Genomic DNA, 23877 nt, shown 5'->3' on the forward strand with positions numbered 1-23877 from the left:
AAATTATTCTCATTTTAATGTAAACTTTTACTTTATTGCAGTTTAAGGTCTATGGTAATTCCCCAAAGGGGCCTTCTTGCAAAAAGTACGATTTATTTTCACCAGTCTAAGCACTTCATTCCTCAGGGAAACTACCATTTAACTGCTTTACTGCGTCTAAAACCACAAACAGCTGGATCAAACTAAGTTAAACACATGTACGAAGTCTTAAATCATCAGATTATTTTTTTCCTAACTTCTTGTAAAAAGTGGTTTCAGGAGACTTGAAATCATATGAAGATTAAATGAGAAATGTTAGCAATTATGTCAAATAGTAGAGTAACACCGTAAAATCCTAGGACTTAAAAGGATAAACTCCATGGGACATATTAAAGGACCCTGCAGGGATGTGATCCATGAAATCCAGAATATGGGAAATCTACAAGACAAATAATCCAGTTTCTTCAACAATTAAATTGCAATAAAAAGAAAAAAAGACAGGGAGCTTATAGATGAAAAGAGACTTAAAAAAAATATCAACCAGCAGCAATTTTTAGACCTTATTTGGATCCTAATTCAATTAAATAAAAAGCATTAATGACAATTATTAAACAATTAGAAATGTGAATAGTTACTGGCTATGTAACAACATTAAGTAGTTTTAGATGTGCTAACGGTATTAAAGAGCCCTCACTGAGATATACTCTAAAGTGTTTGTGAAGGAAATAATGTGATGTCTGGGATTTATTTCAAAGTAATATGGGGAGAGGAGGTAATGGGAGTAGGGATGGAGCAAGCCTGGCCATGAGTTGGAAATTGTTGAGCTGTAAAACTATTCAAAGAGTATTCCTGGGAGACCTAAATGTGTGACAGAGATAAAGAAGAAATGTGGGTGCTGTGGGTGGTACACTGAAATGTCTGGAAACAGCGCACGTAACAGTGAACGTGAGGAGTCAAGGAGGGCAGGGCCTGGAGGGAAGAGATGCCTTAATTCTGCAGACTGACAGGGGCCTGGGAAGAGGACACAGTAAGGAAGCAGTGCTAGAAGAAAGGCGATTGGCCGTGGAACCAGAGTGAGCAGAAGTAAAGAAAGAGAAGCGAGGGTAAAGAGAAGGGGTCCACTTTAAACTGTACTGTTTTCAGTCTATGTGGAAGTGAGGCTACAAAAGGGGGCTCAATCCAATATTTATACGGGGGCAAATGAAACAGGTGGCAATCTCACAGGCAGGGATCTGATACTTAGCCTGAAAGAGGAAAGTATATAGTGTGTTACAAGAAAACTGAATAAAGTCACTCGGAGACTCAGGATCTGTAGCCTGAAAGCTAGCTTCCCGTCAGCAGACTCTGAGTCCCAGCCCTGCTTCACCAAAAGTTTCCTTACAGAATTCCTATTCAGAAGAGAAACATGGCTGGAAAAAAAAGCCCTGTTAAAAACAGAGAAAATCTCAACCAGCTATCCTTCCTTTTCCCTTAAGTCTGAACAGAAGACCAAAGAGCTGTAGTATGTGAGTCTGCAGCACTGAAGAGAGTGACTGACCAAAATAAACAAACTGTAAAATTCTCCGAGAGAGAGCTCCAGAAAAGAAAAAACTCAACAGAATTACAGGTACAGTTTGAAGGTGTGTGTGTATGAGTAAAGGGGAAGAAATGTAATATGATCAAAGTAAATGATGCAGTGAAAGAAAAATGGCAGTTACAGACTCCAGGAAAATAATTTGTAAATGTGCAAGTGAACCATGGTCCAAATATAAAAGAAACTACAGTATGGCGTGAATTTAAGTAATACACAGAGTGTAAATCTATCTTAATTGATGTTGATGCTTAGAAACACTCTTCTTACAATGGCCAAGGTGACAGTACATTCAATCAGTCAGAGAAAGACATGGAATCTACCTAACACACTACTCAAACCAGCACTGAACAGTATTTACATAGCCCTATAAAGGAAGTGTTGGTTTTCAAAGTTTAGAGTCATCCTGTGGTCAACCATGATTATGGTTGCAAGATAGAAATAAATGCTACTAATTTTGACAATGTAAAAGCAGAAACTGTGGTTGACGCAAGGTGCAATACGGAAGGGAGGAACAAAAGGTAGAGAAAGGGGTAAGAGCACTCATATGTCTTTATGTTACGAAGCGGAGCTTGAAGAGATTCTGTCAAGTGAGCATGCAGAGGAGAGATTTAGAGACATCATCTAAAAGTTTTAAAAGTAATCAATCAAAAAAATTGAAATAATAAAATAAATACCTACATTATGCAAAGGCAGAGAGTTTTAATACAAATGAGGGAAACTGTTCTTTTCCAAATTAGAGAGTCAATGGGTAGTGTCTAAAATGAATAAACTGGGAGAGAGAAAAAAGCATTTTACCTAAAATTGTAACAGAAATCAGAGAACTAAAACCAGAAACTGTTAGAAGAGTTTTCTCCAGGGTCTGGTGCTGCGGTGTGAGGGGATGGGAACAAGTTATGCTCTCAGATATTTTCAGATTTGTTGCCATTTCTAATTGAATAGTAATAATAACAACTACTGCTTTTAAAAACATTTTTAAAAACCTGCCCACCATCTTGTGAACGAATATGTAGATGCCAATTAGGAGGAGACTGAGAGAGACTTGCTGAGTAAACTGCAGTATGTTTTTTTCTCTTTCCTTATCTCATTTTAATCAGAATATTTAATCTTTGGGCTGTGCAGGAGTTGCTTCCTGCATATAGTTGGACATTTCCCCACTTCTCCTAAATGAAAATACGTAACTCCAGAAATCCTGCACGTACACTCTGCTTTATAAAATGCCTACACTGATAAAAACACTAAAATCAGATTTCATCTGGGAAAGGGAGGGAAGGGGAGGTAGGCAGTGTGCCCAAAATGGGTGGTTCTGTTCATCCCCAGGCTGACAGCAGAATAAGGAAACACCTTAATGACAGAGCTTGAACCATAAGACTGCTTTCTCCACGGCAAAAGCCAATGGATGTGTCAGAACTTGCAGTTCCATATATATCTAACTAACTGGAATAGAACAACATTAAATTGGCCATCAGATGCCACATTGTAACCACAAAACAAATATGTTAAGTAAAATTGTTTATTTCTTCCCAAATATATGACTTATTGTCTTATCCCAGGGGGTAAGAAAAATATGACATATTATGTATGAAATAAAGAGCAAAACCATTTTCTCCATCCTTATTTGCTATGCAACATAATCTTATTACTAAATCCGATTGCTTCAAATAAAATTTAATGAAGTTTTATACTGAAAAGGAATGAGTCTATTTTTCTTTAAAAGAAAAACACAAGCATTTTCATAAATACAAGAGAAATGCAATGTTGTCCAAGTGGAACACTTTACCATGCCTTGAAGAGTCTGCAATATGTATTCTTATATTAGATAACAAAGGCCTTCAATTCAGGTTAAACATACTTATTTCATATCAACCAATATAAATGGCAGTTTTAGAATTTCTAGAATTCGATCTTCAATATATATGTATGTATGTATATACATATACATAAAGATTTTATTTTAGAGCAGTTTTAGGTTGGCTGCAAAGTTGAAGGGAAGGCACGGAGATTCCCTAAATATCCCCTACCCCCACCACCCTCAGCCTTTATCAGCATTGCTCATCTGAGTGCTGCATTTTTCACAGCTGAAAAATGAACCTACACTGACACATCATAACCACCCAAAGTTTATAGTTTATATTACTGTTCACTCTTTTTTCAAACTGAAGTATAGTCAGTTACAATGGGTCAATTTCTGGTGTACAGCATAATGTCCCAGTAATGCATATATATATACATATATTTGTTTTCATATTCTTTTTCATTAAAGGTATTACAAGATACTGAATATAGTTTCCTGTGCTATACAGAAGAAATTTGTTTTTTCATCTATCTTTATATATAGTGGTTAATGTTTGCAAATCTCAAACTCCCAAATTTATCCTTTCCCACCACCCTTCCCCGGTAACCATAAGATTATTTACTATGTCTGCGAATCTGTTTCTTTTGTAGATCAGTTCATCATGTCCTCTTTTTCCTTCCTTTTCTTTTTCTTTTTTTTCAGATTCTACATATGAGTGATATTATATGGTACTTTTCTTTCTCTTTCTGGCTTACTTCACTTAGAATGACAATCTCCAGATTCATCCATGTCGCTGCAAGTGGCATTATTTTATTCTTTTTTATAGCTGAGTAGTATTCCATTGTATAAATATACCACAACATCTTTATCCTGTCAATGGACATTTAGGTTGCTTCCATGCTTTGGCTATCATATACAGTGCTCCTATGAACATTAGGGTACATGTATCTTTTTGAATTAGAGTTTTCTCTGGATATATGCCCAGGAGTGGGATTGCTGGATCATAGGGTAAGTCTATTTTTAGTTTTTTGAGGAATTTCCATACTGTTTTCCATAATGGCTGAACCAAACTACATTCCCACCAGTAGTGTAGGAGGGTTCCCTTTTCTCCACACCCTCTCAAGCATTTATCATTTGTGGACTTCTGAAAGATGGCCATTCTGTACAGTTCACTCTTGATGTTGTACATTCTATGGGTTTGGACAAATGTATAATGACATGTACCCATCATTATATATTTCACTTCTCTAAAAATCCTCTATGTTCCACCCACTCATTCCTCTCCACACCCAACCCTTGCCAACTACTGATCTTACTGTCTCCAGAGAGTTTCTCCCCTTTTCTAGAATGTTATATAGTCATAATCACAGCCTTTTCACTTAATAGTATGCATTTAAAGTTCTTCCATATCTTTTCATACCTTGGTAGCTCCTTTCTTTTTAGTGCTGAATAATATTTCATTATTCATATGTTCTTCTTTTAAATGGCCATCTCTCCCTGGTGCCTTCTTCTTCTGGAACTCCAATTACACACGTTTTAGACCTTTTAATATTGTCCCATAGTTTCCTAAGATTGTTCATTTCTTAACATCTTTGCTTCATATTGGGTAGTTCCTAATGGTCTATCCTCAAGTTTATTAACTCTTCTCTGTCATTTCCATGTTACTAAAACTATTCTGTGAATTTTTTCAGATATTTTACGTTTCAATTCCAATATTTCTAATGGGTTCTTTTTATGTTTTCCATTTATCTTCTGATATTTTCTATCTTTTTATTTTTCTTATCCTCACTGAGCAAATTTATAATAGCTATCTTAAGTCCTTGTCTGATAATTCCAACACCTGAGTCATTTGGAGGTTGGGCTTTTCCCTTGAAAGTGGGTCATGTTTTCCTGGTTCTTCACCTGGTGAGCAATTTAAGATTGTCTTCTAGACATTATGATTCTTTTGCTTTGAGGATTCTGGATTCTTTTCTATCTCTCCAAAGAGTGTTGATGTTTTTGTTTTATCAGAAAATTAACTTACATAGAGTCAAACTGTAGAGTCTGTCTTAATTAAAGTGGGTGGGAGGTCAAATTCAGTTTAGCTCTTTGAATTTAGCTGCAAGGTACTTGGAATCTGCCCTGGGAATCACTTTGGTTAAAGAGTCAGCCAGAGACTTGGGCAAAGTTTATACATGAAACAGAGCTCCCCTTTTCTGGTCTTCTCCTCTGCTGGAATCCCATCTTACTCTGTCATTTTCCAGGAGCGATGGCTGCTCCAGACACTGTTCCTTAGGACACAAGGACCTGAGTTATCTAGAGAAACTTCAGCATTCTCACACCACACTGTGTCCTCAGGCCAGAGCCTTAAAATAGAAAACTCACCTTGTATCTGTCTCATCTTCCAAATTTTGACTCAGCTACAAAATCAGCCTGCCTTTGGTCACTCCTCAGAGTCTTCAGGTAGTTATTTTTTTGTAGCTATCTAGCTGCTATCTGTGAGAAGGTCAATCTCAGGGGCTTATTTCACCACACCAGAAGTGGAGCTCCGTTAGAGTTCCCTCCTTTAAACTTTACCAGAACCAGGTCTTCACTTATCCAGTGTGATGGTTCCTTACACACTCATATACCTGTCATTAGTGTCAGCTGAAGTTTTAGAAATGCAATGATCACCTTAAAATATGATCATATAAGAAGCAGAAATAGGAATCTTAGAAGTGCTAAAATTTTAAAACTAATAAAAACAATAGCTTAAAATTCGATTCCCCTCAATTATTCTGTATTATGAATTACACATGTAAAGTAAAAAGTAAAATACAGTTAAGAGTCAAGCACAATTGTTTTAAAACCAATGCTTGTAATTTGGGTTCCTTCATATTTAATGAAATCTACTTTTCAGTAGTTCTGAAAGGACGTTTCAGCTGCTGTATCTGCAAAGTTTTAATGAGAAAAGATCCCTCCATTCACATATTTCAAAATTAAGTTTTAAAAATCTCAGATGCTATACTCCTGATGGTGAGTCCAAGTGTCCTGAGTTTTACAGGTGCTAATAGATAGAAAATGAATTCCACTAATCCAAGGATCAACCCAAAGAACATTAGAATGATTTGAATGGCAGATGATAATACTTAAATTTCACTATGGAGCTTAACTGAAATTTCTTATCTGAAAAATGCTGGCTGGGGGAGTTTTTTAACCTTTGATTGGCCCTGGCTCTGCAATAATATGCAGTCATGCTTTGACTCTTAGTTAGAAATTATAAAGACTCTTTCCCAGAAAGGCTTACTTTTTTCAACTATATATTTTCCTATGTGGGGTTTTTGAGGTTTTAGTTGTAGGAAGACTTGAAGCCCACAGGCTGAAGGGTCAGGCCACGTGCCCCACATAACCCACTGTCTCCGTGGTGGCATGCTTCTCAAAATCAGATTAGGACACAAAGATGTGACTTGGGGTTCATCTTCATTAGAGATATTTTCTTTCTCTACCTTCTGTCCTGGTAGTCACGAACATACTGGGTAAATCTTTTAAGGTTTCATGGGTCTTAATCCTAGATACCTGGAAGCTGAATCCTTCACAAGTAAAATCCTCTCTACAGTTCCCTTAAGCCCTAGTTGAAAGCCCTCCTTTCTAATATTTAGAATGTATATATTTTCTCTAATGATTCCTAATAGCATTTCTTACTTTGCTCTTTCTATCCTGAAAAATTGTTGCCACAGCTTTATGTAAGTGCCCAACAGACTTCAGGAATCAGGTAAATTTTGAAGAAATTTAAGAAACAAGTCAAATAATTCTTTAATTTTGCTTTGTTCAGTCTAATGTGAAAAACCATTCAGATTCTGCAAAAATAAAACTTCTAAATTGGCTCTCCTTTTTGGAGTCATCAAATAGAGGAAGTCAGGGTGAATACATAGGTCGTAAATTTTGAAACACTTTGATTTAAACTTGATGTTACAGAAAATGGGAAAAACCTCTCACAAATATATCATCTCAGTTACAAGCAGAATTTGGCAGGTGCAGCAGCTGAAATGTCCTTCTAAAGAGAGTTTTTGCTCCCTTATATTATTTTAGTCAAGGAACAGGAAACCAAATGCCATAAATTTAATACATTAGAGATAATCTGAATAGACCAGAAAACATTTAAATATATCTGCTGTGTCACAGGCCTTCATGAATGAAAACAGATGGCATAGATAAAATAATTTCATTTTTACTCTGGAATTTGTGGTATTTCAAGATTGTCCAAGTGCCAGGATTAAGTCAGGCTGAAAATGACTTTTCCCTGATATTTGCTGATGAATTTTAATTTCACAGGCTCTTACAACCACACAGTTATCAAAAAAAAAATCATTCTCTAGCCCAAGAAAAGATATCAGGTGGAGAAAAACATGACTGATGGGTATGAAGGTGATCTGTAACAATAAAGACAGTGATGTAAACAATAATGTAATATGAAGCACAGTTAGCCATCTACAAAGTCTCAGGGTTATGTTTCGTACCAACATTGAATTTCTGAGCTGAAATACTTAAACTTCATTTGGTCTTAGCATTAATGCTAATATTTAGCTTTAATTCAAATATGAATAAAAATCCATTATGAGTTAAGTAAGATTTTACAATGCAATTTCCACTTGTTAAAAAAAAAAGTTTATCATACAATCCTACAGTTAAGGGAAAAAACAACCTCACGGGTTCTCTTGGAGTATGTGTTGTTATCAATAGGGGAAACAACCTTTGAAATTCACTTACTGTACCTCAAGGAAGGTTTACATCTAAGAAGCATTCAATAAATGTTACATGCTGCTGCTACTGCTGTCTTTATTAGAAAACATAGCTGGATCAAAATCAGGTCCAGATAGATCAGAACTGAAAATTGTTAAAAAAATTTAAATAACCAAGCCATAAAAAAACTAAAAGAAAGAATAATTGAATATTTATGAAATTTCTGAATGGGAAAGAAAATTTAAGCCTCAAAATGATAAATGAAATAAAAAAAAGTTGGCTTGTCTGCCTAAAACAATTGTACATTAAGAACCAAAATTAAAGCAAAAAATGATTTAGGGAAAATACTTCATACACAATTGGCAAGGGCAGGGGAAGGGCACTGAATCTGCTACAAGTCGTTTAGACCGCAAAATGGTAGCTGAATAATACATTCTACTGGCAGCATTCTATGGAAACAGACACTTCCATACATTATTGGTGAGAATACCAAGTAATACTATCCCAACAGAGTACAATTTGGTAATCTCCATCAAAGTTACAGATTCATTTACCCTTTGATCCATCAATCTAACTTCTGAGATCTATCCTACAGATAGAGCTGTTCCTGACTGAAATGACAGATGTGCAGGATTATTCACTGCAGTAGTATTGTTTATACTTGCAAAGACTTGAGCATAAACCAATATCCATCTATAGGAGACCATTAAGTATACTGTCGTATGTCCATATCATAGAACCCTTCTAAGAAGAATAAGGAAGCTTTCTATGAGCTTATCTGAAAGGACTTTAAGATTATTCTACATGGTAGAATGGTAAGAATGCTATCTTTTGTGTAAGAAAAAAAGGAACAGCTTTATGGTTGGTTCTATTCTTCAACACCCCTCAGTAAGATTAGATTAAGTCCAGTTTCCCACTATATCTACAAAGATGCTCTCTGTAACATCATTTGTAAAAGCAAAACGCTGGAAACATTCTAAAAGTCTTACAACAGTTGAATGGTAACGCAAATTATAATCCACAAAACAAAGTATTATGTAGCTACTAAAAATATCATTTATAGTGAGTTTGGAATAACATGAAAATGCTTAAGCAAAAATGCTAAAAAAGCTCATATACAATATAAATTCAATATGTAGTATGGACAATACACTATGTTTACTGTACGTAGTGTATGCAGTATGCATACCCTAAAGAGAAATCATAAGGTGATTCAGTAATGCTCAATATGTATTTCAATACCAATGGTATTTTCAGTGATAATGTAGTATAGTTCAGTCAGACTACTTTTCAAACATCTATCACTGAGCAAAATGACACTACAAGAGGAAGGATGAGAAGTGGATGTGGAGAGAGAGAGGTTCTTTAGGAACAAGGGACATTGCTACGTTAGAGCAGGTAAGGGTGAGAGACAATCTATGTGAGAAGTCAACTGGAATCATAAAGATTCAGTTCTTAGGGATATGAGAAAAAGTGGGAGAGAGGTACAAAAAAAAAAAAAAGGCACATCAAGAAACATCAAGTAAACACTTTGAAGAGTTGCCAAAGGTAAGGGATGCCTTTCCCTAACATCCAAGCTTTATGAGTGCCTTTCAAATTTTGTCAAGTATTCCCTATTAACACCAGCTCTTCTAGGTCTCTCTGTCGAGGAGGAAAATACAGGGAAAGGCCAGTCAATGAGCTAGTTTCAGCATGTTTCATACGCAGGCATGACTCACTACATACTGCCAGAAAAAGCCTGATTCTGAGATCCTTTATGCCCCAAGGGCTGGGCATATGCTTGAGTTAGCAGAAATGATGATCAAATTCAAAAGATGTAAAGATTACAGTATTACAACTAATTTACAAGAAGGGAATTTTATTTTGTTATGAAAACAAAGGAAAAATAGATACTTTAAAATATCTATTAAAATGTATCAAGATTCTATAAGAGATGATGTCATGGAATAACAAAGATGTACAAGAGGTAGTATGAAAAAGCAGAAACAGTCTGTGACTGAAGATCTTGGTCTAAAATCCCAGCTTCACTGCTAAATTTCTAAGTCTGTAGAGGGTGTTACTTCAACACTGATTGATTAGTTGATTGACTGACTGACTCATCCATGTATTTAATTATTAGTCAGTGAGCTGGTACCAGAAGTAAGGAACAAAGCTAAATGTTGAGGATACAGCAGGATACGGGGCTGCTATGGAAGATACCAACTTTAATAATACTAACAATAGAGTGTGATGGTGCTACATAGGAGTAAAGAGTAGGTGCATCTGATCTAATCTAGAAGGGTTAAAGAAGGCTTTCTGGATTAAATAATGTTAAATTTGGACCTGAATCTAAATCCTCAACAGGAGGTAGGGAGCTAGAGTGGGAGGAATATTCCATACGGGAGAAACAGCACAAGCAAAGGCTCATAAGTCAGTGTTGCATATACATATCACATAAATGGATTGAAGAGATCATGTAATCGCTAATTATAGAGGCTGCAGTTACAGACTAGTCATTAAAAAACTACAGCACTAAAGGCAAGTAAGATGAGACAGTAATCAGAAAGGAAAGTAGAATTATTTATTAATCCAAATATTTACTGAGTATCTACTACGTGCCAGGCATTATTCTATATAGGTACATAGGTAGATCAATTGATCCATCAATGAACGAAGAAAACAAAAGCCTGGCTCTGATGAAGCTTATATTCTAAAACAGGGTAAGAGACAACAAGACGCCAAACATAACGTAAATGACATAGTACATTAGCACGTAAGTGCTATGGGTAAAGTGAAATTGGGAGTACAGGCAAGTGAGGGGTATTTAATTCATCAATTAATGAAATATTTTTCTTTGTCTTATTGAGATATAATTAACATACAGCACTGTGTAAGTTTAAGCCATACAGCATAATAATTTGACTTACATACATCATGAAATGATTATCACAATAAGTTTAGTGAACATCCATCCTCTCATATAGATATAAAATTAAAGAAATAGAAAAAAATTTTTTCCTTGTGATGAGAACTCTAAGCATTTACTCTCTTAACAATGTTCATATATAACATACAGCAGTGTTAATTATCCTTATCGTTTGTATATTACATGCCTAGGACTTATTTATCTTATAACTGGAAGTTTGTACCTTTTGACTGCCTCCATCTAATTTCGCCTTCCCCCCAGCTCCTGCCTCTGGTAACCACAAATCTGATCTCTTTTTCTATAAGTTTGTTTTTGAAGTATAATTGACCGACAACACTATGTTAGTTCCTGTTACACAACACAGTGATTTGATATTTCTATACATTTCAAATTGATTGCTATGATAAGTCTAGGCAGGACATGTCACCATACAAAGATATTACTTAGTTATTGACTATATTCTCCACACTGTACATTTCATCCCCATGACTCATTTATTTTGCAATTGGAAGTTTGCAATCCCTTCTTAAGAGTTTGTAATCTCTAAATCTCCCTCACCTATTTTTTCCTTCCCCCACCCACCTCGCGTCTGGCAACCATCTGTTTGTCTTCTGCTTCTATAGCTATTTCTGGTTTGTTATGTTTGTTCATTTGCTTTGCTTGGTGAGGGTATTTTAAATAGAATAGTTAGGGATTGCCTCAGTGAGGAGGTGGTGATTGGACCACCTCCTCTGATCTGAAGGACTTGAGGGAGTAAGCCTTGCAAATATTAAGAGGAAGCACATTCCAGGCAGACAGAGGAGCCAGTATAAAAGCTCTAATAAGGAATGTGCCTGGTACATTTCAAAACAGCAAGAAGGCTCGTGTGGCAGAACAAGCAAGCAAAGGGGTGAGTAGCAGGAAGAGGGTCAGAGAGGCAATGAGGGAGGGAGGCAGACCTGGTGGGATCTTGTAGGTCATTCTAAGATTTTAGTGGAGGGTTGCGTGTTTGCTCCCTCTCGTCCCACATACATCAGATAGAGAATCAAAGGCAAGAGTAGGCAAAAGACCAGATAGTCTAAAGAGGGCAGGGGCAACATTAAGAGCAGCGTCCTTCAGGAGGCAGCAAGAGATCAGAGTGAAGATCACAGTAAGAAGAGAGGCCTCTTTTGGAAGATGTGTACTGGAGCCTGGTCAGGAGAGGCAAATCTGTCCTCAGTGACTTTGCACTGGTAGCTGAAATTGGCTAGGGGAGTATCTACACCATGGAAAATGGCAAACACTGCAGATTGAGGCACTTTTTTCTTCGTCAGCTGGTTTAGCTGCATGCAAATAACTCTTCCTCAAAGACTGGTGGGTAACAAGGAGGAGAGGCTGGTAGCACCCTCAGACACATACTGTGGGAAAATGAAGGAAGATGAAAGCGCCAGTGACCCAGAGCCTCTTTTCTGTGAATCAACAGGAAAGTCAGACCAACTGCTTGGAGGGAAAAAAAACCACTGGGTCTGAAATAACTTATGTAGGTGGAGACTGAGCCTAGCCTTGCAGAAGAAAATAAATAAGGGAACTGTCATGCAAATGTGAAGAGAGTCAAGGCCAAATGGGTCACTATGGTTAAATTGTATGCATTTCTCTTTTTTCTCTAACTTTTCATTTGGAAGTTGGCAGGGTGGTGGTAACCTCCTCAAGACAGAAGGATTTTGAAAGTTTGTATGCTAGTCTTTGAAGAAAAAGGTTACAAGAAGGCAAGAGAATTTAGTCTTGGGGAAAGACATACTCTGGGGTCAAGGACAGAGGAGTACAGTGAAGCCAAGCAGAGTCTCATAGTTTAAGCAAAATATAAAATGACGTGGTATAAAAAGTTAAGTTCTATAAATGCCTAATGATTACTCAGAATTTAGTTTTTGATAGTTTAGTCTTCAAAAGATAACTTTCTGGGTTAAAATTATTTTTCTTTTCTTTCCTAGACAAAAATTTTAGACGGCATTTCTTTAGATGCTACCTACAAGTACTTGTTAGCTGCCTTGGGGCTCTGGAGTGAATTCTTCTGGTTTGGCAGTGAGCACCTCAGCTGCAGGCTCTTTGTTCCCTTCAGCTAAGTGGAAACTTTGAAAGGTCTGTAGATTTTGAAACAAGATTTTAAGTTAGTAATCTAGGGCACTTAAAAACTTGGATTTGACTTCATAGGACGATTATGCATAAAATGTAAGATCAAGTGCTCACAAGGTTAAATTTCAGGAAAGCCTTCCTGGATGTAAGACAAAGGCGGGGTGTAAAACGAAAACAAAAGTAGCCTGAGTTAGAGAGGTCATTCGATTTTACTCTGCCCTCAAGACTGATCCTCTCTGTCGACTGAAACAGGTTGGTTTTTTCCTTTCTTTTTTCATTCTGACTTGGATATGATTTTTTTTTAAGCTCAAAGACTTTGTATAATTACCTATGTGGAGGGAGTCTTGATGCATAAAAGTTTCCACGTGCAAAAAAGAGCTATTTGAAAACAGTTACACACTTTAAGATAAAAAATAAATATAGCAAGAAGAAAATATTATTTTAATATCATTACTTGCCTGTAAAACTTTGCTCCTAATAGGTTTTGCTATAGCATTTTTCCTGCTTTGCTTTATAAACACTATTTTTTTTTGCTCTTGTAATAATTATAAAGGCATTTAAATGTGTTCTGTGTATCTGTCAGAAGGATCATTTCTGCAAATAATTTTCATTCCTATTTTTATCTATTCACATTTTTAGTATAATTGATTTTTATTTAAAAATATCCTTAATATTCTATATTGTTTGGCCATATTATATGTTATCATCAGTTCACGATTTCTGGGATGAAAGAGAAGGAAAGAACAAAGTTCATATTGTGTTAATAATTAACATACAAGAAAACAAAGACCAGAGTAATCTTCCAGATTGGATCTGTTCAAATTGCTTTAAGGATAGTCATTTAAAATCATTGGCATCTGGTTTTTACATCATGAAAACAGTTCTATCTTTCCTCAGGGGGGCTTCTTTGCTTTACTCATCCACAAAGGGTTAGCAAGTATAAGCGTGTTCTATTGAAAATGTACCATAAGTTGGCACACTGTTTGAAAATAATATTTTCATTAATGATTCTATAAGAATCTTTGAGATTCTTCCAAGGACAAAAATAACCCAAGGGAGAAAGGCTAAGGAAAAAAGTAAAACAAAACTCAGTATTATAATAAAAACACTGAAAGTCACTGTTACATATATTTTAACGCTTGTGAATTCTGTGCCAGCTTAATACTATAGGGTGTTAATAGCCAATATAGTAAAATAACTAAATGATGGGACAGGGGATTCCTGGAGCACCATCTTTCCATACTACTGTAGCAGCTCTATACCTACTGGTAAAACTTTTAGTTTGACAAATACTTGTTGTATTTGTCAGGTATTAAATACAAAGAAAAACCCAACAGGTCATAATCTTAGGGAACTTAGAGCATAGAAGGAAAAGGTACTCTAGAAAATACATCTTCCATAGAATGGGGTCAGTTCTCTGAGAGATATGTAGATACACCTACTGGGTTGCAAAAGTCTTCTGGAGTGGCGACATCCAAGTTAACTGAGTAGGAATTGGCCCTTCAAGGGAAGGGACAAGAAACAGTATATCACATAAAGGAACAGAATGAGTAATGACGTAGAGATGTGCTGCAGCATGGTATGTGCCAGAAAACTGCTGGCAAATCAGTACCATTACTGTCGACAGTGTTGGGTACATGGTAGAGGGACACAGCAGGAACCATGGGTAGGACCACATTATAGAGGGAGCCCCGGGTATGATGCTAAGGAGCTTAGATTGTATCTTTCAAATGAAGAGAAGTGTCTTTCAGGTGAGGAGCTAGGCAGGAGAGTGATTGACATTTTAGAGATACTGCACTCTGGTGGCAGTAAGAAAAATGTTACTGACAAAGAGTTGTAAGGAGGGAACAAGAACAGGATGCCAATAAGTAGGATGCTGGTTAGGAAGACATCATAACAGGGCAGGTATGAGATAGTGATGGATGGACAAATTGTGTGGCTGCGTCAAAGAGCACAGATTCAAAGGAGGAGACAGATTTGAGACCTATTTGGAAGGCAAAATCAGAATTTAGGCGCTGACTGGAAATCAGGGATGAAGATAAGAGAGAAATCAAGGCTTGAGGCTTAGGTGACTAGTGGAATGACAGTGCTACCAAACAGCAGTTTACAACCAGCGTGGAGTGACCAGTTTTGGAGGGAAGCTAACTAGATGAGACTTTATTTTATAAAAGCCAACTAGTAAAATTCCATACAAATGCTGGGATAATTTATTTAAAAATAAATGTATAAACGGATAAAAGTAAAATATTTATTTTAAATAAATAATTTAATTTTAAAAATTTAATTTATTGTCAATATACTGTGTAAGAATTACAGAGTTGTATATGTAAAAGTTATAAAATGTTTAAGCCCTTTCAGTTGAAATCTAACTAAATTTTCGTATTTTAAAAACTATTTTTGTATGAAAATCATTACTTTTACTTAGGCTTTAATGGTTTAAGAAAATTCTCTCAGGATATTATTTTTATCTTCCCTCTGTAAATCTCAGTTCCTGTACACAGACTTGTAAAAACAAAGAATGAAGAATTAATCTTGGGGACATACTCTGATGTGGATTCCATTTAACAGTTTCAAAGAGTGGTGGATTCAGGCTCACATATGTTGCGGCAACAGTCTATTCTCTAGTAAAAGAATAAAACATACGCTAGATTAGAAATGTTTCCGTTTAAGCAGTATTACGATGGATGTCCTGTATTCTTTCTGCCACTTAGGTTGGAGCCATGGCTTTGGAACACAACCAGTCAGCAGATTACTATTATGAGGAAAATGAAGTGAATGACACTCACGACTACAGTCAGTATGAAGTGATCTGTATAAAAGAAGAGGTCAGAAAATTTGCAAAAGTTTTCCTGCCTGCCTTCTTCACAATAGCTTTCATCATTGGACTTGCAGGCAATTCCATAGTAGTGGCGATTTACGCCTACTACAAGAAGCAGAGAACCAAAACAGACGTGTACATCCTGAACTTGGCCGTGGCAGATCTACTCCTTCTACTCACTCTGCCTTTTTGGGCAGTTAATGCGGTGCATGGGTGGGTCTTAGGGAAAGTCATGTGCAAAGTTATGTCAGCCTTGTACACAGTCAACTTTGTCTCTGGAATGCAGTTTCTGGCTTGTATCAGTGTAGACAGATACTGGGCAGTAACTAGAGCCCCCAGTCATGGAGGAGTGGGCAAACAATGCTGGCTCATCTGCTTCTGTGTCTGGATGGCTGCCATCCTGCTGAGTATACCCCAGCTGGTTTTTTATACAGTCAACCACAAGGCTAGGTGTATTCCCATCTTTCCATACCACCTAGGAACATCCATGAAAGCATCAATTCAAATGCTAGAAATCTGCATTGGATTTGTAATACCCTTTCTTATTATGGGAGTGTGCTACTTCATCACAGCGAGGACACTCATCAGGACGCCAAACATTAAAAAGTCTCAGCCCCTCAAAGTTCTGCTCACAGTGGTCATAGTTTTCCTTGTCACTCAGCTGCCTTATAACATTGTCAAGTTCTGCCAAGCCATAGACATCATCTACTCCCTGATCACCGACTGTGACATGAGCAAACGCATGGACGTTGCCATCCAAATCACAGAGAGCATTGCACTCTTTCACAGCTGCCTCAACCCGGTCCTGTATGTTTTCATTGGAGCCTCTTTTAAAAACTACATTATGAAAGTTGCCAAGAAGTATGGATCCTGGAGAAGACAAAGACAAAATGTGGAGGAGATTCCTTTTGATTCTGAAGATGCTACAGAGCCAACCAGCACTTTCAGCATTTAAATGTGAAATCGTTCTGTCTCTTGCTTCGATACACATGAATGATGCTTCTCCCTCAGATCAAACATTTGCATTATTCTGAAACTCAAATCTCAAACACTGTGGTAGCAATTTAAAACAAGAAGAGGCTGGGGTGGGGAAGAGGGGTGGAGTAGAAGCCAAGAAGAAGAGGAAACAAAATGATAAATGCACAAAGCATTTACTAAAGTTAAAATCGACAATACAGGAAAACAGTAACAGGTATAAGTAAGGAAAATACTATGCTATAAGTTTGGTGGGTGATCTAAAACAGATTATTAAAAAGGCCTACATTAAGGGGTATTTATAATTATTTTATATTATCTAAATTTTAATGTAAGAACAATTTCCCTGTATAATTTTAGTACTTGAATAACTCTGCAGCAAAATTTAATCTTTTTCCTATTTCTTAATTCATAAGTGATTTCATAAAACTTCAGACAGAATAACAATTAGCAATCAAAAAATACATAAAAAGCTTTTCTGCCCCTTTTAATACATTCCTGCTAAGTTTCTAAATGTATAATTTGCTTTAATGATGTAAACTTTCTTTAGTAATAAACGTTATCCTGTTAGATGTATACTCTAGAGGCAGTCCTCAGATAATCACACTTACCTAGGTTTCAATTTTTATAACTTCCTAAAGGTCTCATCACGTATATGTCTATTACTGACGATCAGCTAAACAGTATATTTTCCTATGTATAAAGACTCTAATTTTTCACTTAAATATTTGTATTTTTCAGCAGGGAAAATATGTACCACAATAACTTATTTTTAATAATGTGTACTGCTTATCTCTTTAAAAACAGTTATATAGAAATTATTATAGTTCATGTAATATGTCCTTATTAAAATTTAATTTTGATAGAAATTACAGTGATCAAAAATAGTATGCATTAATATGAATTTTATCTTCACAAACTGTAAAAAAAAACTCTTAAAATAAACATCATGCAATCAAGATATGTAATTTTAAAATTTATCACTTTTTAAATCTGAAAATGCTTTCAAAGGCAGAATTTAAAGAACTGTGGTCATGAAACTAACAACTCTGTATGATGTTATTCCAGCAGAGCATCTGGCACAAAGGATCAATCTGAATACTCACCACTGCTCCACCATTTCTTGCCATTAATTACATAGCTGTCCCCATCTCGCTGGATGCTACATTCAATATTTGTGGCATCACTTGAAGCTACATCAGGCTCTATAAATAAGCAAAGACTGAATTTACAGGTAGGCAGATGCCATCAATTTACAAAAGAGACTTAGGTGAGAAAACGTGAACTCTTTGAGGACAGAGGCATCTTTCTATCATTTCCCCATTCCACAACCTACACAAAGTAGGTATTTAATAAATGTGCATTGGAAGAATGAATGAATGAAGTAGTTAGAACAATTCAGATCGATCAGCGATCTAAATTGTGTTCTTGGCTTCCTCACTGATACATGACTTGGGATACAACTCACTCAATCCTTTCTCTAATCATCAAAAGTACATTGAATATATTGTTCTTTGCTTCCCACAATGGAAATCTGTACTACATATTTGCAGGCCAGATTTCCCCACCATATAGCATCTTAAGCAATTTCTAACTGTGCTTGCAAATTCCATTGGAATGCTTTCACCAGTTTATTTATTTTGCATTCTATAAAGTCTGCTCAACACTTAATGTCTTCAGCAAGTTTTCCATGGGACACCTTTACAAAACTGCTTTCCCGTATGGCATTTCAGAACTTACAGGCTAGCTCTCAATCACAGTAATCTGTACTTCTTAATATGCTACTCTTTTGAATGGGTCCTTCAGTTATTTTATGTGTTCTCTTTCTAAAACTAGAGACCCAGTTTCTTTAGAAAAGGAGCTATGTACTCTACTTATTTTGTAACCTCCAGTTAGAGCTTCATAGACAACACATCATACTGCAGGCGTTCAATAAATGCCTCTTACTGATTTAAATGGAGATCAGTTTTGCTATGATAAATGTATGCAATGTTATAGAAGACAATAAAACCTGGCCAAAATTATGGCCAGATGAAATTTAGTTTAACTTTAAAGTCAGCTATGAAACAGTGACTTTGTCCTCTGAAGAGTTCTTAATTACTGTTTCCTATGTACAAATGGTACCAAAACTCATTTTTATTAACATGCTCCTCGTTTTATTTTGCCATATAATTATAATTTGAGCCATAGGACCAACATTGGTGAAAGTTCTGTTTTTCCGGGTTTATGGCAGAGTATTTTGGAAGTATCAATATAAGATTATCACAGATATGAATATTTCATACATTAGGATAAAAAAGATCTTAAATATCCACAGATGGCAATTTTAGAAATGCAAGTCAAAAGATTATGAAACTAGGTTTACTCTGCTGCTAATGCCTAAAGCAGGCTACTACAGAACATTATTTAATGAGAGGACAATTTTATTTTGCACATTTAAAAATGTCAAAATTTAAAACTGGAGTCAAAGCAAACATAGTCACATTTCTAGCCATGGGAAAATTTGCCTGAAACACAGAGCCACATCCCACACTTCATCAGTTCATCGATAATAGCCCAGGAAGAGTGACTACGCAAGGGAGAAGGTGGCTGACTTGCTTTTACCTGTCATACAGAAGCAGGAGGCAATGGTCCCTTGAAGAAGAGGCTCAAGCCACTGCTGCTTCTGCATCTCACTTCCATACAGGTGGAGCACCTCCATGTTCCCGGTGTCTATACGTAAGAAGGAGAAGCACTTGTTTTGCATTTAAAAACTTACCAATATGAGATCCAAACTCCGTATAGGTAATACAGACATGCATCCTTTTAAAGCTAATGTTTGCTAACAAAAATATTTTGAAACATAAGAATAAATCTAATTTACAATGAAGGTATGCCATAAGCAGTTGTAAGCACATGGCATTTGGTGCATATTTATTCAAATTGTTCTGAATCATAGACGCTCATCCACTTCATCCCAATGAAGCTCTAAGAGGGGTCTAACTCAATTAGGACTGAGGGAAATAATATACTAGCCCAACCTTTGCTTGCTGTCTTGCAAATACAGTCTGCTAGGAGTGACTGCAATTCTCCTGGAGAACAATTAACATTACATATTTTACTGAGACTCCAGCCTTGAGACCCCTGTTCCTCAAATACACCTGTGCTTTCTAACTTCCTTATATTTGCTTGCACCAGGCCTTCTCTCAGAGGAAATTCTGTCATTCCTAGTAAATTTCTGTTTGAGCCACCTTCATTGTGAAGAATCTGCAAGCATCCAGTCAGACATCTCTCTTTCCTTTGACCTCACATGGTAATTATTGCCTCTTTACTATAACATTGCTTTTACCTTCATGCACCCCATACCATCTAGGAAGTACTAAGGCATCTGAAGATACCATACACAGGACCCATGTCCTGGATGGCAAATGGCGGGAGGTAATGCCAAAGGCCCTCTCCAGCCCTCGGAGGGCATGGTGCAGTACATGACACACTGCTGTGTCACTCACGTGGAAAAGGATGCTTCGTGTCTGCCGCAGAGCAAAATGCTCCAGGTGCCTTTCTCTGATTTTCATCCCCATCAAATTTCTAAAAATACTATCTAAAACCTTACCCTTGAATACTGATGGCTTATAAGATTTTGAGGAAGAATTTTTCAATATCATCACTTGCAATGACTTTAAAGACAGTCACTGAAATGCCTATGCAAAAGCAACTAGGTCTAAGTTAAGTCTCAAAATATGTTTGTACTCTGTTCCAACATCCCCAAAGGAGCCAAAGTTATATTAAAATGTACAACATTCCTGGTAGATAAACACAAGCTTAAAATTCTGTTTAAGTGAGGGAGAGAATGAGTCCTGAGTTATAATTAATGAGCTCATGGTTTTCTTTGCTTGTTTTAAATTCAGTTTTCTCATTTAGTTCAAATGAAATAAATATTGAATGAAATCTTTCCAAAAATTAGTTTATTCTGAGAAGCTGACAAAACAAAGCTATTATTTGTGGGTTGTATTATCATGGAATAGCTTCACACAATGAGAAAAAATCTTTAGAAACTCTGGGAGTAGGTTAATTTTACAATAGCCTCATTATTAAATTAAAATGTAGTACAGTAGTAAATCAGTGTTTTGAAGAGAGAAAAGGTGAGGACCTGGGACAAGTTCAACCATCATCGCAGGTTTCCAAATTATCTTAACAGTACCAAAGAAATGAGAGTCGAAGTCCAGAGTGGGAACATTTTGCCAGGCAACCAGACAGTGTTTTCTCTGACATCCAATATACCTCTTTCTGGCATTTCCACCTTCATTAACTCTTTTTGGGAGAGCATTAGCACCAGGGCCATAAAATTAGCACAAAGGACAATGATAAGGCCTAGCTTGTGCAGAACCACTATAGGACCACCATCCCTTTACAAATCAAATGCTAGTCTTTGACTGGAAGCAGCAGAATAACCAGAGTAACTTGGGGAAAAAAAAAAAGACAAAGACATTCTCAGGGTCTGCCTTAAACCTCCTGAATCAGAAGCTCGAGGGCTGCAGTCTGTGCATTTGAACATTTTTTTAAAGTTATTTAAGGGGTTCTTCTGCAAATATGGATTTGAAAACACCTTCAAAAGACTACAGTCCAGGTTTATTCCTCCCATAGTAACTTTTTAAAGAAAAATTGGCCTCTTTCCCTCTTCCTTCCAATTTTTCATGCCAAAGTCCTTTAAGGGATCCTTGACTCTCCTATTAATTCCCCCAAACCAATACGTAAATCCTCTTGGCTCTGCCTTCAAAATATATTTAGATTCTTTCCGCTTCTTACCCCTTCCGCTGCTACTGCCCTACTGCCCTGAACAAATCACCATTATCTCTCACCAGGACTATCACAACAAGACTCTCTGCTTCCCTCCTTCCTTCTGTTAATTCTCAACATAGCAGTCAAAGGGATCCTTTTAAAACTGAAGTTACACCTTGTCACTGCACTGCTCAAATCCCCAGTGGCTTCCAATTTCACTAGAAGTATAAGCCCTTACCTGCCCGTTAAGTCTCAGCATATAAGGCCCTTTCCTCTCTGATACCTTCTACTATTCTCTCCAGCCACAATGGCCTCCTTCACTGATCCTGAAATACACCAATCACGCTCTTGTTTAGGGCCTTTGCATTTTCTGTTCCTTTTGTTAGGAAAACACTTAGCCCTGATACCAGCATGGCTAACTCTCTCACCTTCTTTATCTTAACTGAATGTCATTTTCCCAATGACATTCCCAACCATTCCATCTACTGTAATCCACGTTCCCTATCCCTCAGCTCTCCTACACTGCTGGATTTTCTTTTCCCCAAACCACTTTTCAGCTTCAAACTTACTGTATAATTTTCTTATCTATCTATTGTTTATTTTTGTCTCTCTTCGTTAGAATGTCAGCACCATGAGGTCAGGAATCTTTGTGTATTTTATTCCATGATAAATCCCAAGTTTCTAAAACAGTACGTGGCATATAGTAAATAATAAATAAATAATTGGTAAGTAAATGGAGAGACAATGAGGCTAATCAAAAGATTTAGAACTCTATCCATTCTAACTAACCACAGAAATATTCAATACATGATCAGTAAACTGAAAACCTCATACTGCTAATTCCTTGGGTGGTGACTTCTATTCACTAATATTCTTAATGTAATGATGTTTAACAAAAGAATAACCCAATGAGTACTTTAGATCCACTTTTAAATATTTAAATCAAGATAACTGAAAAGCCAAACTAAAGAGAAATTTATAAATCAGTGACTTTGTGCAGAAAAAAACTTCCTTGTCATAAAACAGAAAAATTTTAAACACTGCTCAAAATATCTAAGGAACATTCTGTTTTTAAATAATGTAATAGTAACCTGGTGCTTGGCAGTTAAAGACATCTGGAGCAAGAAAGCATTTTCCTGTTTCTTCAGCAATCAAGGCATAGTCCACCTGGCTGAGACCGCTTACAGCTGGCAAAAACAAGTTCCAGAGGCCTTCTGCTTTGGCCATTTCCTGTCAAGGTGATGAATATGCCAGAGTGAGCATAATTTATCACGACCTAAAATAGTTTATTTTTAAAAGATATTAGCATTTATGTTGTTTAAGCTTATGAAATTATTTATTTCATTGTATCCTACAGTGTGCAAAACCAAGTGGTTATTAATTCATTATAAATCAACAATTTCATAATGGTTAAATAAGTGACTTTCCTTCAAGCTTCATTAGATTTGGCTGAAAAACTTGAGTACTTCTTACTGAATCATAGTTATTATAAAATAGCCTACATCTGAATATAATTATGCCAAAAATACTTTTCTGAGTATTTTAATTTCTAACATGTGTTCCTGTTAGAACTGAAGACATGAAACTTGGATTGGGCCCATATGGGACAAATGCCCTGCCTCAAAATGCAGTCTCAACTAAGTGACAGACGGTCGTCATAGTGTTAATTGCATTTTTTTCTTTGAACAGCTGTATGAGTTTGTCTTTATCATACAGGCTACACAAAACACTGTAACCTAATTTGTATATTATGGATTTTATTTTTAACTTTCTTTTTAAAAAGTTATAATTGATATAATTATCCTCTACATATATAGCAGCAGCAGCAACAACAAAGGTCTCTCAAAAACACCTGCATACAAATTCTCCAATTTTAAGGTTCTCCTATTTTTCTTACCTTGAGTTTATCAATCACTAATGGTTTTTTCCACTTATCCACTGAATTTCCATTTTGAACATAGAACTCAATTACCTCCTTAAAGTATAAAAGGAAAAAAAAAGTTCATTAGCTAAAGTTAATACAAAAAGTAAATAATGCTAACATTGCAAATACATAAAAACTGCTAATATTCAAAGTAAACATATTTAGGTGAAGAAACTTTTCCAACTGCTGTTCTATCAGTAATATTTCTTTCTAAAACCACGCACAGAAGTATAAAAAATTCTGGAGGTTTGCTCCTTACAAATTTATGCTACCTTGATATTAGAGAATTACCTTCCAAAATCTTATATCAAGATTTGAGTGTTCCATTTTCAGCAATCTGGTACATTAGATGGTCATAGAATCCCTT

General features: G+C 36.2%; 2 protein-coding genes across 5 annotated transcripts in view; one reads left to right on the forward strand and one right to left on the reverse strand.

Annotated features, from left to right (window-relative positions):
• ACAD11 (acyl-CoA dehydrogenase family member 11) overlaps window positions 1-23877 on the reverse strand; it is an 81552-nt gene that overhangs the window by 15876 nt on the left and 41799 nt on the right. The window contains exons 10-13 of the mRNA XM_006214566.4: window positions 23484-23561; window positions 22678-22816; window positions 19433-19540; window positions 17935-18033 (exon numbers count right to left, since the gene is read on the reverse strand). Of these exons, the coding sequence (XP_006214628.1) occupies window positions 17935-18033; window positions 19433-19540; window positions 22678-22816; window positions 23484-23561 (424 nt within the window). The remainder of the gene's footprint in view (window positions 1-17934; window positions 18034-19432; window positions 19541-22677; window positions 22817-23483; window positions 23562-23877) is intronic.
• ACKR4 (atypical chemokine receptor 4) lies at window positions 11702-17305 on the forward strand. Of its 4 annotated transcripts, none has more exons than XM_072952137.1 (3): window positions 11702-11836; window positions 12894-13287; window positions 15747-17305. In XM_072952137.1, the coding sequence occupies exon 3, from the start codon at window positions 15756-15758 to the stop codon at window positions 16806-16808; it is 1053 nt and encodes a 350-aa protein (XP_072808238.1). In that variant the 5' UTR covers window positions 11702-11836; window positions 12894-13287; window positions 15747-15755; the 3' UTR covers window positions 16809-17305. The 4 variants fall into 4 exon arrangements, with proteins under 4 accessions (XP_072808238.1, XP_072808290.1, XP_015103633.2 ...); XM_072952189.1 differs by having other exon boundaries at window positions 12894-13041; XM_072952232.1 differs by lacking the exon at window positions 11702-11836 and adding an exon at window positions 11865-12547.

This window comes from Vicugna pacos, chromosome 1 (genome assembly GCF_048564905.1).
Source record: "Vicugna pacos chromosome 1, VicPac4, whole genome shotgun sequence".
NCBI classification, from domain to species: domain Eukaryota; kingdom Metazoa; phylum Chordata; class Mammalia; order Artiodactyla; family Camelidae; genus Vicugna; species Vicugna pacos.

Bases quoted from the DNA above. Each gene is read 5' to 3' on its own strand.
- ACKR4 (XM_072952137.1), top strand. From the start codon at position 15,756: ATGGCTTTGGAACACAACCAGTCAGCAGATTACTATTATGAGGAAAAT.